At 38.6% G+C, this 18058-nt stretch overlaps 1 protein-coding gene across 2 annotated transcripts in view; it reads left to right on the top strand.

Moving 5' to 3' along the window:
* Positions 1-18058, top strand: part of PDZRN3 (PDZ domain containing ring finger 3) — a 242497-nt gene that overhangs the window by 21586 nt on the left and 202853 nt on the right. For both annotated transcript variants that reach the window (XM_007985006.3, XM_007985005.3), the window contains one exon: positions 1496-1603. In XM_007985006.3, coding sequence (XP_007983197.2) covers positions 1496-1603 — 108 coding nt within the window. The remainder of the gene's footprint in view (positions 1-1495; positions 1604-18058) is intronic.

Genomic DNA, 18058 nt, shown 5'->3' on the forward strand with positions numbered 1-18058 from the left:
CGGGAAAAACACTTAATGCTCATTTTAGGTTGTGATTTTGGTTTCTTTTGGTGAATCATGTAACATTTTACTCTGTGTGTGTGTGTGTGTGTGTTTGGGGAAGTGTGAAGAAGGAAGGAGAGAAGGACTGAGAAATGTACATTTTTCCAACGTTAGTGATTGCTATTGCATTTGAAGGGGTAGATTGAATCACACTTGAAGTCGTTCCCTTCCCTCTTTAGAATATAGGGATTGTTTTTTGGTTTTGTTTTTTGCTGTCTAAAGAGGAAAATGTTTTATTTTCAGAGTTATTTTTAACAAATGGAATTTTTATATATTTGTATTCAGAGTAATTGTTATTGAAATAAATCTTCTAATGACATGCGGCAAGGAATTTACCATGACTAGATTTTGGAGTTTTTGTGGAACATTCTGAGCTTACATTTCAAATGATTTTGTTTGGAAATATCACATGCTTGTGTCATTTAATTTATAAATCCATCTGTTAATCACTAGAAATGTAATCCACACACTTGGAGAGAACTCATTGCAATGCTGTTTGAAAAGAAGTTCATGAACAAGCTGTGGGGGTTTTTTATGAGCTTGTTGGAGCCTTTTGATTTTAAAGAAAGGAAAGAGTTTGAGCAGTGAACTGTCGTTGTTCCCAGAAAGTTTTAGTTCTGACATTTAATTCAAAGATCTAAAGGGATTCAAGGAGGTCGGAGATCAGAATGTATTGGGACTAGAGTGATGGTAGTGCATTGGAACAAAAACAAAGTATCTGTTTTCACAGTCAAATTATTAGATATTTACAAGCTTAATAACATCCTGTGCAAATGAGGATGTGGGAAAATACTATCTAATGAACAATCAGTATAAACTCTGAAAAGCCATTTGGCAATATCTATGAAATGTACATATCCTTTGACCCAACAGTTCCATTGTTAGGGATTTGCCCTAGAACTGTAATAGCAGAGATAATTTAAAATACAAGCAGGAGAGTATTGTCACAGCATTGTTTAATCACAAGTGAAAACAGTGTTTATTAGCCTGTTGTTGGATATTGTTCAGTCACTTTAAGAAGTAAGGCAGACCTGGGGAATTGGTAGCAGAAGATCTTAATGATTTTTAGGGTTAAATGAGAGCGATAAGGACATAAAAGTCAGACTAGCATAATTGCATTTGTGTGCAAAAAGGAACAAATGCGTATTTAGGAAGATGATGCATTAAAATGTTTTCAAAAGGATGCATAAAGTCAAATAGCTACCATGGGGGGAAGAAGGACAGTGAGTTGGAGATGGCAGGGACGCATCGTTTTATGTCCTTTGGTGTGGTTTGAAATATTTTACTGTGTGTTTATTTTAGTTTAAAACAAAAATTGGGAGAAACAAATACCTTTTACCCTATTGCCACTTTTGACACAGCAAGAGTCAATTACTGTTTTAAGAGTGCAAGCTTTACTTTCATGCTCAACTTAATGTCTAGCATTCATGCTTGTGTTTTTTTTAACCCAAAGGATAACCACGATGGATCATCCAGTGAAGGAATCTTTGTATCCAAGATAGTTGACACTGGGCCCGCAGCCAAGGAAGGAGGCCTGCAAATTCATGACAGGATTATTGAGGTATGTGAATACTGGCCAGTGTCTTTTAATAGGCTAAATGCCATCCCATCTTCGTCCAGCTCAAAGCAAGATGTTTGATTGGGGAGGGAGGCCTAAAGTGGTAGATGGTTGAGTCGGAGTCACACTTCTCCCATTGTGTGAAACCAGATTGAGTGCTGATGGCCTTGGTGTTAAATTTTTGTTAAATGTAGAAAAGCCAGATTATGAGTGGAGTGGTCACAATTTGGCTTTTTTCATGTGGACCTGAATCTGTTTCGTATGCATCAGTTACAGCTTCGCGCGGAAACCATTGGAGAGTTGGGTGTCAGAACCAGATGAACAATCCCTGTTGTACAAATTGTGCACCGTGTATATATTGATTACCAGGGTACAATTATGTCAGCTTTGGAGTCATTCTAATGTCTTCAGAGCTCACAGCACACACTTAATTCTACAAATGCATTGTTTTCTCTGTTATGTTTGTCCTCTTAGCCTGTCGTTAGTTGTACAACCTGATTGCCCAGGGATTTGCAGGCAGAGGTTGATATTAGGGTTCGCATATCATCACTCACTCCATTTTCAGTTCATTCATCATTTCAAACTTTTATACAGCAGGTTTGTAGACTCATGTAGGGGAAGTGGATCGCTCAGCCCCACCAAGACAACACTTTGTAACAGGGTTGCAGTGTTCTGGGATGCTCTGAGTCACTGAAAGGGAGAGAACGATTTGTTGCCTCTTCATATGGGCTCTTGTTGCAAAGTTTGATATAAATGAGTTTGATATAAATTTTTGATGAGTTTGATAAAATATAAAGCTTGATAGAAATTTTTTACTGGTGTTTTGACCATTTTCATCGCTCTTTGGATGGATACGTATATGGGCTAAATTGATTGGCTTTCCTATTAGGCAAAAAGTACATTTGAGAATCTGCAATGATACGCCAGACCCCCACAAGAAATTCACCTATGGGCCGTAGCTGTAATATAGTGCAAATAGAAGAAACCAGAAGAACAGCACTGATACCAGTGGGTGTTTGTTTTCCACACGCATTTTCATAGTGTGTGTATTTCCTGAGTATTTTCATGACCCATTTCAAAATTTCAGACTGAGTGGGAGCTAGGACCATGAGCTAAGCCATAAGTGAAGTTCATGTCACTCGCTGGAATGTGGCCACAGGCTTCCCCTGGGGAAAGGAGCCTCAGCAGGACAGAGAACAAAGTCTTGCGTGTCCAGTCTCATCTGGACACATTGTGCAATGTGCAGTGTGCTTCAGGATAATTTAAAATCCTCAGGAAAATACACAGTTAAATCTCACAGGGAAAGCAAACTGAACTAGTTCGGGTATGAGGCTCCCTCCTCTGAGGGAGGGAGTGCGATGTGCTAACTTACATGTTAAAATGATACTTGATTTTGTTTTAAGGATATCATTAATATTGTTGAATCCCCTTTGAATGTCTGAAGGGTTCTTAAACTTGGTGCTGTTTTTGCTGCATGGTTTAGAGTCAGTCTTTATACTTCCCAGATCAGGAGAGCAAACAGGAATTTGCTTGGGCAAGAGTGCTTTCCGAAGAGCTCAAATGCGTTCCTTACTGTCTTTTTTGAGAGTGAATACATTTTCTGAGACTATTGTTCAAAAAGATAAGTACAGCTTCCGTTGCCAAGGGTTTGGTGGAACAGCCAGTTTCTCTAAGTAATGGAATTTCATTGCTCTTATGTTTTGCAAATGAGAAATCTACAGCTGGGCAGGATTTTCTCTTGGCAAAGGATGATCTGTATTTGAAATGTTCAGTACGGTTTCTGGTAAGTCACATTCCTCTTTTGGACAGTATGTAAAATATTAATCATGTCTCAGTGTTGAGATGGAAAGAAGGATGACCACAATAGAGAAACGATATATGTGTAATTGCAGTTGACACACTGTGCCCTTTGCAGTCAAATTCTAATCTTTTTTGACATGATACAGTGATTCCCATGACTGAAAATATGTTCTCTGGTTTACCTCGTCTGTGTCTGAGTTTATTACCAGGAGGCATGAATGTGATTATTTTAAGAGAAAGAGAGAGAGAGAGAGAGAGAGAGAGAGAGAGTGTGTGTGTGTGTGTGTGTGTGTGTGTGTGTGTATGTGTGTGTTTCATCACTAAGAAGAGTCAGAGTCTCTAGTTTTCCACCATATGTTTTCTTTTTCAGGGGAGTGGGCAAACCATCACCAGATCTTCACCATAAGACCCTTAATTCTTGCAAAGGGGTATTATCAAATCCAGAGATACTAACTGAGTCTTTTCTTTCCTGCAGAGTTCCTCTGCTCTGAATGGTATCTGTTCTCTGAGCCCAGGGCAGTGGCTCTCACCCACATCAGGGCCAGCCCAGCTCCTCCCTGTTTTTTATAAGAAACATTTTGGAATTCCACCAATACTATGGTGAAATGAAATTTACAAGTAACATTTATATACATACATACACAAATAATTGTAAAAATATATGGCTGTAGCATAAAAGAAAATCAAAGGAAGATAATTTATAATAAAATATATCAATGTGCCAGCGTTCTGGCACAGTGACACTAGACGACACCATGGCACTGTCAGATGCTCGCACCTCTGTATAGACTCGCTGGGATGCACCTCATGTGGCTGCAGCTGCTGCCAGATACAAGAGGCTGCTGCTGGTGGCCCAGGCATCATGAATGGCCTTGCTGTACAGGATGTGAATTTCCGTGGTAGTGAACAGGTCATGGTTAAGTTCTGACACAGGCAACTACAGTGTTGCTGTGATTTATATAAGAGTTGCTTTCCTTGAAACATCTGTGTGTGTGTATGTATATATGGCAAGACATACATGCGGTAACATATACATAACAAAATTTACCATTTTAACCATTTCAAGTGACAGTGCAGTGGCATAAACTACACTGATTTATGTTGCAGAACCTGTACCGCCATCCATCTCCAGAACCTTTTCATCTTCCTCAACTGAAGCTCTACACCCACTGAATACTAACACCCTCCCCACCTCAACTCCTAGAAACCACCCTTCCACTTTCTGTCTCTAGGAATTTGATTTATAGACGGAATCATGTAGTATTTGCTTTTTGTGACTGCCTTATTTCAGTTAGCGTAATGTCCTCAAGGTTCGTGCCTGTTGTAGCATGTTATAATTTTCTTCCCCTTTAAGGCTAAATAACATTCTGTTGTCTGTATTTACCACATTCTGTCCATTCATTCAGCCAGTGATGGACACTTGGGTTGCTTTGACCTTTTGGTTGTCTTGAATAATGCTGCTGTGGATGTGGGTGTACAATGTGTGTATATTTACACTGCAGAGTTAGGTCTATGCTCAGGTAATTATAAAAAGCTTGTTATTTTACCTTCATGACTATCTGGTGGGATATGTGAAAGTTGTGCTGGAGGCAGAACCATTCTTCATTGCAGGAGATTCTTCATGTCATCTCTGGCACATACCCCTATTGTTGTGATGGTGAAAAAATGCCCCTGCAGATTGCTGAAACTCCCACTGGGGAGTGACAGGGGCATCAGGGGCAATCACTGAGGTAGAGGTTTGACTTATTCCAAAACCTTGGGATAGGAATTGAGTTGCTCAGAGACAAAGGTGTCAACATCCCTGTCTTCCAGCTAGACTGCCTACCTGATGTGCCCTAACTGGATTCCCTACATGAGTGCTCCCAAGGCCTGATAAAAAAGCCTGAGCTGGCCTGTCCTGGGGCTGTGGCTGGGAATCTGGGGCCCCCTTAGATTAAGTGCCCTCCCAGCCCACATGGCTGCAGGGCCCATGCTGTCCCCCAGAATCCTGTGTATCCATCTGCCCTGGGTTTGTTGGGCAGACTTTGGTCATACCTATTCCATCTCACGTTTGGTACTGGGATTTAGCAAGTTCTGACTTACTCAGTATTGACTTGTGATTTTTTTGTGTCTTCCCTGCACTCCTCTTACCTGTGAGCTGCCCCGGTCCTTTTTACAACTTCTGACCCCACCTTTGATTGCATATACTTATTGCATTTAGAAAACTAAATTTAATTTCTCTCTGATGTCTTTAATATTCATTCAAAACTGTAAATATCTCAGTGCCTTTTGTTTTTCTGCCTCTGAGCCTATTGTCTGAACTATATTTTAAAGACAATGTAAGGCTCCTATACTTTAATATCACCGGATTTCTTAAAGGAACTATGCTCATATTCTTTCAAATAGTTTGAGACCTTTGGAAAAATTTTTCCCTGTGCCCAAAGTGTGGGTTATCCAACTGAAGCAGATTTTCTCATCCACAAACACACCACCTTTCTCTGTGGACTCTGGAGTCTACTTTAGGCCAATCTTATTCTACTGAAAGTTATTTAGGAGAGGACAAAAAGGTGAAAAATCACATAAGGTCATTATTACCCTCAAAATTCTCTCGGGAGAGGTGCCACGTGGAGAACATACCATCTCTTCGTAAGTCCAGGCAGCTGGTTTTGCACAGCGTTGGATCACTTCACTGTCTCTCAGTTGACTGCCATATGGAGTGTTTGGCTTGTTCTGTGAATACCTCATTTGGCAAAATGCTCACACTGAGAAAACACCGAGAAACTGAGACCTACTAAGAAACCAGCAAATTTGGCCGGGCACGGTGGCTCACGCCTGTAATCCCAGCATTTTGGGAGGCCGAGGTGGGCAGATGACAAGGTCAGGAAATCAAGACCATCCCCGCTAACACAGTGAAACCCTATCTCTACTAAAAATACAAAAAATTAGCAGGACATTGTGGTGGGCGCCTGTAGTCCCAGCTTCTCAGGAGGCTGAGGCAGGAGAATGGTGTGAACCCGGGAGGTGGAGCTTGCAGTGAGCAGAGGTCGCACCACTGTACTCCAGCCAGGGGGACAGAGTGAGACTCTGTCACAAAAAAAGAAAAAAAAAAAAAACAGCAAATTCACTTTGAGGCATGTGCTATTCAATATATTATTTATCTATCCACTTTTTTTGTTTTTTGTTTTTGGCATGCCTTGCCTATAAGTTAAACACTCCTCTGATGCAACTCCACTGAAACTCTTTCTCAAAGACTTCTAGAGGCCTTCCACATCTGTATTTCTTGCCAGTCTTCAAGCCATATGGCTTGGAGAACCAAGCTCGTTTTTGTGTTATAGTAGGCTTGCCTTTGGTGATATATGAGTCTGTGATTGTGTGGGTTAAACGCTGTTCTGCTTTGAGATAGCAATCTTGATTCCCTGGATCCAATGAAAGTGGGAGACTTAAGCCCTCTATTCCCAATAACCATTATTTCATACAATCTTCTGTAAATACGCATTCATCTTGCAAGTGTTATGATTTCAAGACCCAAGGATATGATTACAGAAGCAGTGGAAACTCAAAGGCTTTTGTATAAACCAGTCCTTCTCTTTTTTTGTTTATTTTTGGTTTAGTTGGACTGTCATTGCTAACAAGGTTTGTTACAGGGTCAGCTAGAAAGGATTAGCAATGCTTTCCCTCCCAGAGCCAGGCTACTTGGTGGGACAAAGTAAGATTTCACTGCTTGTTACTATTAGGTGAGAAGATACTGTTCTGAGACCCAATAAAGTTGCAAAATGGTATGTGAATTAAGCTGGAGTATTTATTTAAAAAAAAAAAAAGTAATAGAAGACTCCCCTTTAAAAAATGTTTCATTTCGACATAATTTCAGACTTGTAGATATGGATTTATGTACATTATTGACCCAGATTCTCCAAATATTAACAGCGACTACATTTACTTTATTCTTTTCTTTCTCTACTCTTTATCATTAAATTCATCAGTGTGAACTTTTTAGGAATAAGAAATGCTCTTATGTAACAGTATGGTAATCTAAACCAGGAAATTCACATTGGTAAAAAACTGCTATCTAATCTTCAGAATTTATTCTGATCTTGCCAGTGGTCCCTGTGATGCCCTTTATAGCGAAATGAAACCACTGTCATAGGTTTTGTTCCATTTTCGTGTTTAGTTTACTTTGGAACAAACAATTGCTCAGTTTTTGTCTTCCATACCATTGATATTTTTAAAGAATCCAAACCAGATCTTTTGTAGACTGTCCCTTAATTTCTGTTTGAAGTTTCCTCATGGATGGATCCAGGTCACACATTGTGGGCAAGGATACCACAGAAGTGATAGCGTGTCCTTCTCAGTACATAATGTCAGGTCTCACCTGAGGTGAATTTGTCCCTTTATTTGTGTTAACTTGAACCACTTGGTTAAAGTCGTATCTCTCTGTCTCCACTGTAAAGTTACTATTTTCTTCTTTATAATCAATAATTATCCTTTAGGTAGATGCTTTGAGGCTATGTAAATGTCCTGCTACTCCTCAAACTGTCACACACTGGTTTTATCATCCATTGACTGTGTTTGGTTGAATCTACTATTGTGGTGATTGATAAATGGTAATTTTTCTCACTCCAATCCTTCCACATTAGTTGACTTTCTACCCTAAGAAGGAGTACTCCTTTTTCCCCTATTTAATCTGTTTGTCTGTCTCTTTCTCTTATCAATATGGACTCATGAGTTTTTATAATTTGGTGGTCACATTGGCCAAGTTTTGGCCAAATGGAGCTCTTTCAAGCTTTTAACCTCTGTTTTTTTTGACATGTTCTCATCATGTGTTGAGCACTTTTCTACTTCCTGGCACAAGATACTCCAGGTTAATCTTCTGTCCTTGTCCCACTTCTGACATGTCCTTTTTTTTTTTCAAGGACCTCCAGCTTCATTTAGTGGAGAATAGTGTTTAGAAACCAACATTTGCGTGCTAGGGTGCTAATTATGATTGAGATTTCATTGTTTCTAGGCACCTTTAGCAGATAGAGCTAGAAAATATAAATATGTGATATAAACACATGTATATATGCACCACAGTAATAACATATACATCTGTCTTTCTGCATTCATCTGTCTGTATATCTTGGAAACTATGCCTATATCAATACCTCTAATTGGTCAGTCCAAGTCAGTTTGTAATCCAGTTGGTAATTCCTAAAGGAGTCCTTTTTAAAACACTGATCCATTTGCTTTTTTCCTTTGAATTCAATCTATGATCTTTGCTTAGATGTTATCAGTGAATTAAAAAATTGTTGGTGAAAATTGTTTAAAATGTTTTAATTTTTGGTTTGATTTTAGAGAAAAAATATGCTGTAAACCAAATGATTTTGTAATTATATTTTTCTTTCATTGTAGGAGTAAAAAGGCTTGATATTTCTTGCTTAACTATATACAGAAAACTTTTTTTGCTAAACAGGCACGGATATGCATAATCCATTTTTGGTTAATGTTAGAAATAAACACATGAGGCTATACTGCTCTCCTCCACAGGGACTGATAACCATTTACCATATTCAGCAACGGAGTATGAAAAGTTTGGTAGCAGTTATCCGTTTAAGAAGTAAAACCTATTCATGTTAATTTGAAATCTCTAACTGTTGTCTTGGTTACCCAAATATTCTGTTTTGATGAAAGAAACTTGATATAATTCAAGCTGCATTTAGAAGATTCTTTGTTAACTGCAAATGTAAGCAGATTTTAGAGATCAGTTATTAGTACTGGACTCCAACTCGCCATTTCCAAAGATAGAAACTAGAGTTTCATCTTGTAAATCAATTTCAGTATATACAATGATAGTGATATCGCCTTGGATTATGGTGTCAAAAAATTCTGGGGACATTCCTGGACTGAGTGCAGATGAGCATTGTGATCATTTAGTGATGTTTGTCATGGGCACCCAAACAAGGGGAAGGGTGACATTTTTTGCTGTATATTTGCTGTCTCCGGATGGACTCACTTAAATTACGTTTTTGAAACTATTGCATTGTCATTTGGTAGTAATGACTCTCTTTTCACTAGCATAAGCTGCACTCTCAATAAGTCAGTCCATCTCCATTTTTTTAGTCTCCACATACAAAATAAAGTGAATATCATATTTTCCCCTCTCCTATTCCCCGATTTAGCCACTTTTATCACTTTCACTTTACCTTAATAGTCTTTACTACAGCAACAGAAGACTCTAACACCATTAGGTAAGGCTTCTCTGAAATGCAGCAGATCTCCTTACTATTAGAAGAGGCATGTTGAAATGGAAAGAACCATGTGGTGGGCGCCTGTAGTCCCAGCTACTTGGGAGGCTGAGGCAGGAGAATGGCGTGAACCCGGGAGGCGGAGCTTTCAGTGAGCCGAGATCGCGCCACTGCACTCCAGCCTGGGTGACAGAGCAAGACTCCATCTCAAAAAAAAAAAAAAAAAAAAAAAGATTTAAATCAGGAGACCCAGGTTTAGGTCTCCACCCAGGTGTTCACTCTGGTGTTGGGATTCTAAATGTTGGGTCTTCATCTCTAGAGTGGGAGGAGTATTTACTGCTTGTCTTTCCTACCTGTCATGCTGTCTGGGTGTACCAAGGAAACAATGTAGATAAAGGATTTTTGCAATTAAGTACAAAGGTGGAGAATTGTTATTTCAAATTAAAATTTTTGTACAGGATACAAGAACTTAAAGCGAAATATAGAAGTTACCAAAAACATTTCTGAGATGTTTTCTTCTTGTTTATGTATATCAGCAAGAATGTGGAACTGCTATAGAATTATTGAGAAAATCTTAAAACTCTTTCATGGAGACATACTTTCCAGAATTCACAATGTGACCAATTAAAACCAAATAGTCCCCCTTTAGTCCATGGTGGCCTTAAACAATATATTATGTATTAATTTCTTTCTAATGACTGTGCATAGCTTATTGTGTGATGTATGGGCTTTGTTATATTTATTACTGCCATTATTTTCCTTATTTTCCTATCAAAACTAGCTTTCAGTGAATATCCTTCTAACATACATCACTTTATACTAGTCAGATAAACATAAAGCTTAGGTGAAGAGTGGACAGTATGGAGTGCCACAACTCTTGTAGAATTTACCTAGCAAGTTTTTCACTTTTTACTAGAAAAACCAATGGAAACAAAAAAATAAAACGTGGTATGATGCAATTTGTTTATTTTTAAGGCATTTATATTAGTCTTTGCAGGGGAGAAATACTCCAAAGCTAATGAACAGCTTACAGTTACTATAGTTATTTTGTTTGGTGGGATTATGGGGAACTTTAATGCCACATTTCTGTAATGTTGGAATTCTCCAAAGTGTGTGTGTGTGTGTGTGTGTATATATATATTTCAGTAAACAGTAAGAATGAAAAACTTAGTGATTTAAAAGTTTCTTTTGAATTTCAAATATCACAAAGTGGACACCTGCGTATATATTTCCTTTTAAAAGTCACTGAACATTCTCATTTCTACAAGCTCATAGCATATGGCACCAGGTATGGAAATGCAGAGGCATCTGTCTCCTGCTGAAACCCTGCAGTTGGGCTATTGGACGCTTCTCTTTGACAGAGTGTCTCTCCCATCCTCTGCCCGTGTTAGAGTTTACTTTGTATTGACATTGTACTTTTGTGGGAGTTCTGACTCCAAAGAAGTTTTAAATCTGTCCCTCAAAGTCTTCCTTTCATAAGAAGATTTAATTAGGTAATCCACAAAGCATCTTAAAATGAAGAATAAATTAGAAGTAACCAATGTCCGCATTAAATTTTTGAGTGACGATTAAGTAAAAAAATTAATTCTTGGGTAATATCCTGAGGACAATAAAACAAAACAACAAACTCTTGACAATAATACAGGTCAAATATATTTTATATTGTCATCTTTACATGTGATATCTAGACACTTATCTTTAAATATGGGGGTTTTGAGAGCAGTAACCTTATCTGGTTTTTTTAAAGGAAGTTTTTGTCTTTTCATCTGTTGCTATAACACAAAAAGAGCCTGATGCTTTTTTGCTGAATTTGGAAGGTGTGTTAGGAATGACCTGACTTAAATGCTAATCTCTGAAGTATATGTAACATGAGCGAGCACTAGGGGAACCCTTCCAAGCAGTAGGCAGACATCATTGTGGAGCTAAACTAAGCACAGTGCCTATAGACCAGGGTGCTATGAACAGGCGGAAAGAGTGTTGACAATCAGGAATTGTCAATGGGAATTGCAAATAGGAAGACGCAGGGGCAGAATGGCAGCTGCAAGCACTGATTTGCAATTATGCCACTTTCACTGGGAACTCTGAGTACTCCAGTGTGGGTAGCTGCTGCAGCTTGCTCTCTTTTAATGAGGATTAATGATTCCTTTGAGCCTCACAGTGGACAGCAGCTGGTATGGAATGAGTCTGCCATGCCAAGTGCCACAGTGCTCAGTGGAGACCTCTGGCTTTTACCCTGTTTAAGTCTATTTTGATGACCACGTGAACTGCGTAGAAACTGGGTCCCACCCTTTTCTCCTGAGAGTGGCACTCCCTCTGCCCTTTTGGCTCTTATGATTCTCTTTATTTCCTTATTTCATCACTTCTTTCCTGCTAGCCCTAGTGGGTCATTTGACAGCTTTCAGGGATCGGGAGAACTTAAAGCCTAAGAGTGTTTGGTTTCCTAGGCACTCCTCCACCCCTCAAAAGGAAAATGCAAGTCAGCTATTAAAACAAGCTAAATACGTTTATTTTTTATTTTTCAATGTTTGGAGACACTCTGGGGTGGAGCAAAATTGATGCCAACAGTCTAATTTAAAAAGAGTTTTTTGTTCTTTTCATAGAATGATTTTTGCTAGGAAATGGATATATGTTTCCAGACATAGTGATTTGAGGATCCATTAGCCAAATACATGCAACCCATATCCAAAAAATGCTTAGGCATTGATTTGAAACATTGGATAGGGGATGAATTATATAGCATGATCTGTACAATTGTTGGGACTTGTTAAAACATCTTCATGTTATATGAGTTGTTAGGATACAAGAGGATAGCGGGGAAGAAAAACCACGAGTAGACATATGTTCACTTGTTGGGTGTGCACTGAGTTCTGCCTAATTGAGATAAGTCAGGATACTCAGAGAACTAGTACATAGTAAACTCCCTGGCTCTAGGGAGTTTACATGTGAGACCTGTGTTTATCGGAAAAGAACGAACACCAAGTTAATTAGAAGGGCAGCCAGTATATGCAGAGGTTAAGAGCCAAGGACTCTGGAATCAGATCAGCTTTTGAATTCTAGTTCTACCATTTGCTAGCTTCATGAACTTGGAGAAGCTTCTTATCTCTAGCCTTGTTTTCTTTTGTAAAATATGGATAAAGTTGCCATAAATAAAGAAAATATTCTTGTGTGTCTGAATACTATAAATTTGGCCCAGAATAAATGCTCACCAGGTGGTTAGCTATGCTGTGTTGTTTCCTGTGGGTCTTTAGAGGCTGGGCTGGAGGAACCTTCCAGCAAGCCAACACTTTGATGACGGCTATATGGCATGGTTTCATAAACCTGAAATTACAGTTGTGAGTAGACCATTTTAATATGGTTTTTATTTCTTTTTGAAATTAGTGACCCTTTGTATCTGGATTAAGAGCTGCCACTTCCTAAGGCCGTATAAATCACAATAATTGATCAATCAGGAGTAATTCTTAATTTACATCTTAGTGTGAACAGCATGGTAATTCATTGCATATGTGCTGACATAAGTGTTCCAAAAATAAAGTCAAACAATTGTGTGCTCAATATCAGCTATTTTTAAAGTGCCAAAAACATTAAGATTTCTGTTTATATGTTGACTCACGAGGAATATTGGGATTTTCTTAAAATAATGAACAGTTCATCTTTCTTTAGCAAAAATGTCCCTTAAAATTGAAATAGTTGAGTTTCTTTTTAGGTCTTTTTTTAATGTCTTTTTTTTTATGTCTTGATATGAATGTAATACACCATTGTAGAAAAATCGAAAACTACAGTAAGACATAAAGATGAATATAGAAACCCTTACTGATACTAAGTATTATCTTGACAAAATCTTTATCTGTTTGATCATTCAGGAATGGATACAATGGCTTCTGTGTTAGAATCTAATGGGGCATGGGAATTGCATAAGGAACAGTAATATTTTCATTACTTGTTCTAAACTCTAGTTTAAATGAAGTGGGATAACTTCAAGTAAAATAGGATTAAGTATGATTTTGTTGCAGCATTATTATTGGATTTCTGATGCTTTGTGTCATTGTTTGAAATAACTGAGTCAGTGTGCTTGTAAGAAACATAAGTGAGATAATATTGACATATGAGGGGGACTTGGAATAGAATTGCTGGTGACATAGGAATTTGTAGAAGCAAGAGAAGCAAGAATAAAGATTTCATCATTTTTATTGAAAGCTTGAAACTTTTTAATACTCTCAACAGAACAACATCTTAATTTTACTACAAGGTAAGTTTGAAAACTAGAAAAAAGAACTACATTCTTTTTAGATGATGGTACCAAAGTTGTTGACGTTTATTATTTCTCCATTCAAATGCCCAAGTTAGCATCTTAGTACCTAGAGGACTAATTCCCTCTGGTATGTGAACCAATAGAGAGAGACCTAACCAGAGGAAGGACAATAAAGGGCCAAGTTAGACGGAATTGTTTTCTCAGAGAATTGTTACCTAAACCTTGGTATTTGCATTTTAATGAAATTCCAGAGAACACTTTAACTTATATCAGCTACAGTCTTTTAATCTGCTTTTTTTTCTTTTTCTTTTTCTTTTCTTTCCTTTTTTTTTTTTTCTGAGATGGAGTCTTGCTTTGTCACCCAGGCTGGAGTACAGTGGCACAATCTCAGCTCACCATAGCCTCCACCTCCCAGGCTCAAGCCATTCTTGTGCCTCAGCCTTCCAAGTAGCTGGGATTACAGGTGCCCATCACGCCCAACTAATTTTAGTATTTTTGGTAGGGATGGGGTTTCGCCATGTTGTCCAGGAGGAGCTTGAACTTTTGACCTCAAGTGATCCACCTGCTTTGGCCTCCCAAAGTGTTGGGATTACATGTGTGAGCCACTGAGCCCAGCTAATCTGTGTTTTGACAAATAATATTTTTTAGATTGGTTAGCATTAAAAAGCTTGTGAAATACTTATGAATATGTATGACTCTATATGAATACATATGTGAATCTGAACATTGATGCCTGAACACAAGCACCTTGTTGGCTTCACATTAGTAACTCAAGAGATTTCGCCTTCATTTTGTGTAAGTCACTTGAAGACCCAAAACAAACTGGATGAAGTTTTAAGCTGTTTTGTATATAGTCTGTGTTTAATAATCTTCATTAATACTTTGTAAGAAATGAAAGGGGAATCCTTTGGGCAGATGGTATTATGTAAAGTGGTAACAAGGACATCTTTATTTTGATGTAGGGACCTTATGGTAAAGCCTATTTATAGGTAAGTTTAGGTCAATTTGCTTGATACACTTAGTAAATCTTAAAAGTGAAATTCAGAAGATCTCATCTATTAAACTTACCAGATTTAACAGAACATACAGGGAGTTACACTGATTCAGAAGGAAAAGGACAAGGAAGGCAATTGGTTTTCTATTTAAATAACATTTTTCTTTTCTCCTTTAGTTTGTTTGAAAGATAAGCCCATAACAAGTGTTGGCTGCTTTTTGTCATGATCAGAATATTAAAGGATTCAATAATAAGAGCTGTTTGTGGCCTTTTGTAATAATCCATCCCAGTTCTAGGTGATCTTTTAAAACTTAAAATAGTAGAGATAGAAGAGAGAAATTCAATGTGCTTCCTTTCATTCTGAGTCAGCTTCTTCCAGTCTTGATTAAGCATGATGCTTGTGACAAATACAAACTGAAAGCATATAAAAATAGCATCATATCTCCTGGGAGGATGGCCCTTAAACTGTTTTATGAATATTCAAGAGGAGAAATCAGTCACAGGGCAATGGAAAGAGTCCTCCTTCATCAGAGAAAAATCAGAGTGAGGGATAGTCAGTGAAGCCTGTTTAGCATTTTGCATTGATCATCAAACCTAAACAAGTGTTTCTCAGACTGGAGTCAGTGGTACACCCACCTGCTCAGTTTTTGCTATATATGCACCACCTGTTTTGCTAAATGTTCACCATTATTCTTAAAGCAACATTGTTTTAACTTTATTTTAAAAAGAAACTGTGTATCATGACTGTAAATGGAAAGTCATTGTCATGTGTTGTAAATAGCAGATAAGAGTAAAAATAAACAATGAAAATGTAGAGTTAGTCAATTTAAACTAGACTGCTGAAAACTCTGGTCTTTGAGCCTTGCTTTCTCTTTATCTAAGAGCAAAACTAGTGGGAGTAGAAGTCAGGACAGTGGTGGGAAACAGGCCTGAGGAGGGCTTTTGAGGGTGCTGGTCTATTCTGCTCCTGATCTGGGCGGTGGTTCAGGAGCGTATTCACCTGTGGAAATGCACCAAGATGTACACTTAGGATGAGTTCACTTTATGTTACATTTGGATAAACTTTATTTTTAAAGGTGGCGTTACCTGTTTACAATGCCATAGACATGGAACCAACCCAAATGCGCATCAGTGATAGCCTGGATAAAGAAAATGTGGTACATATACACCATGGAATACTATGCAGCCATAAAAAGGAATGAGATCATGTCCTTTGCAGGGACATGGATGTAGCTGGAAGCCATCATCCCCAGCAAACTAACTCAGGAACAGAAAACCAAACACTGCATGTTCTCACTCATGAGTAGGAATTGAACATTTAGAACACATGGATACAGAGAGAGGAACAGCACACACCAGGGCCTGTTGAGGGGTAGAGGGTGAGAGGAGGGAACTTAGAGGACAGGTCAACAGATGCAGCAAACCATCATGGCACACATATACCTATGTAACAAACCTGAATGTTCTGCACATGTATCCCTGGTTTTTTTTGTTTTGTTTTGTTTTGTTTTGTTGTTTTTTTTTTAGAAGAAACAATTTTTTTTTTTAAAGTAGTGTTACAAACATTTTTGCCCCAGATTGACTCTGTCCTCTGGATGTAAGCAGATGGGTTCGAGATTGACAATAGCGTGACTTGGATAACTTGGGTTAGAGATTGACAGTGGAATGACATCATGTCATTCAAGGTCGTTTAAATGGCAGAGCCCAGGGTCGCCTAAAATAATGTGAAGTGTTCCCTGACTTCAGCTTGCCCAGGGCTGTCATGTACCAGTCTGAGCTGGACTCTTCATGTGGCTACTTTGGTTTGGTTGGTTGAGGAAAGGAAGAGTCCTTGGAGATGAGAATCTACTATAGAGAGGAAGAATTCTTTCACTGCTAAAAACCTCAGAGGCAGGAAGGTAAATATTAATGTCACTGACCAGAGATTGGGGAATCCTTCTTTGATAAACTTCTGTTTGTTTTTATACAATTCTGAAAAACTGTACTCTCTTTGTACATTTGTTGTAGCTATGTACTGTATGTACATTTGTCCGTCATGCGGCCCAACCATAGTTGTAAGTATGACTCGAACAGCAACTCATTCTACACTGTTCTTTGAAAGAATATTCTGCAAACTTCCTTGGTACTGACCTACAGTAAGAAACACATTTTATATGTGACCCAGTGCAGCACTCACAGATGTAAGTGGGCCTGGGATGTGTATAAAAATGGAAAAAATGTTTCATGGGAGATATTTCCCATTACTGCATACAATGTAGCCTGGTATTTGTATTTTATTCTTTTTCTTTTAATGTCGTTTGCCACTCACTAAGTTGATTTCATGGCTCACGAAAGGGCAGTGGCCCACAGTTTGAAAACATTCTGCTTTGGAGGACAGAGCTGTGCCTTCGTGTTAACAGCAGATGTCTTTCTGATATTGTACCCTGGGGTCTGTTGGATCTGCTCATGGCAAAACTAAATCAAACCTGCTGCAAAAAGAATGGAGTCAAATTTGATATTAGGCTATATAGGACTATATTTGTAAAAATAATCTCCTCTTCCTGTCACCTTTCCACTTATGGACTTCTTACTTGAGGCAAAGTTCGTGGGCCCTGCACTCCATCAGCAGATGGATGGCATTAACTGGTGGTCGTTTGCATCATCATAGACTTACCACAAAGGGACGTAGCTCCAGCCTTTGGAGGCATAACTCATTTCTAAGTGTGGAGCTTTGGTATGCAGGGTAATTTCGTCTCCAGTTGAGGAGATTTGTATCAGTTTGATGTTTGATGTGGATGCTTTGTGTGGCATGTGTGGTGATTGCCTGCACTCTGGATTCTGGTGGGAAAGTGGGAAGTTATACCTAAATAGGCCTCTGAATTCAGCATCTCTGAAACCCCCTTGGTGAAGTGTCCCTGTGAGGTTTGCAGTTAGGAAAAGATCAAGGAAGGCCCTGCTTGAGTGTAAGCTCTTCAGAGCAGAGACTCATTGTGCTCTGTACACCGCGTATTCTCAGTACTAAGCACCATCCCTGGTACAGAGTATTCAATCAATAAATGTGTATCGCCTGACTCAGAAATAGATGTTCAAGTCACACCATCAACTTCTGAGGGTAAAACGGCAGGCACTCTAACATTAGAAGTATTCAGGGCAGGTGATAGTATGTCATGAGGCCTTGGGGACATTTGATACTTTGACAACACCTCCTGCAGACAGGTGGAATCTGCCAGCTGTCC

This window comes from Chlorocebus sabaeus, chromosome 22 (genome assembly GCF_047675955.1).
Source record: "Chlorocebus sabaeus isolate Y175 chromosome 22, mChlSab1.0.hap1, whole genome shotgun sequence".
Lineage (NCBI taxonomy): Eukaryota > Metazoa > Chordata > Mammalia > Primates > Cercopithecidae > Chlorocebus > Chlorocebus sabaeus.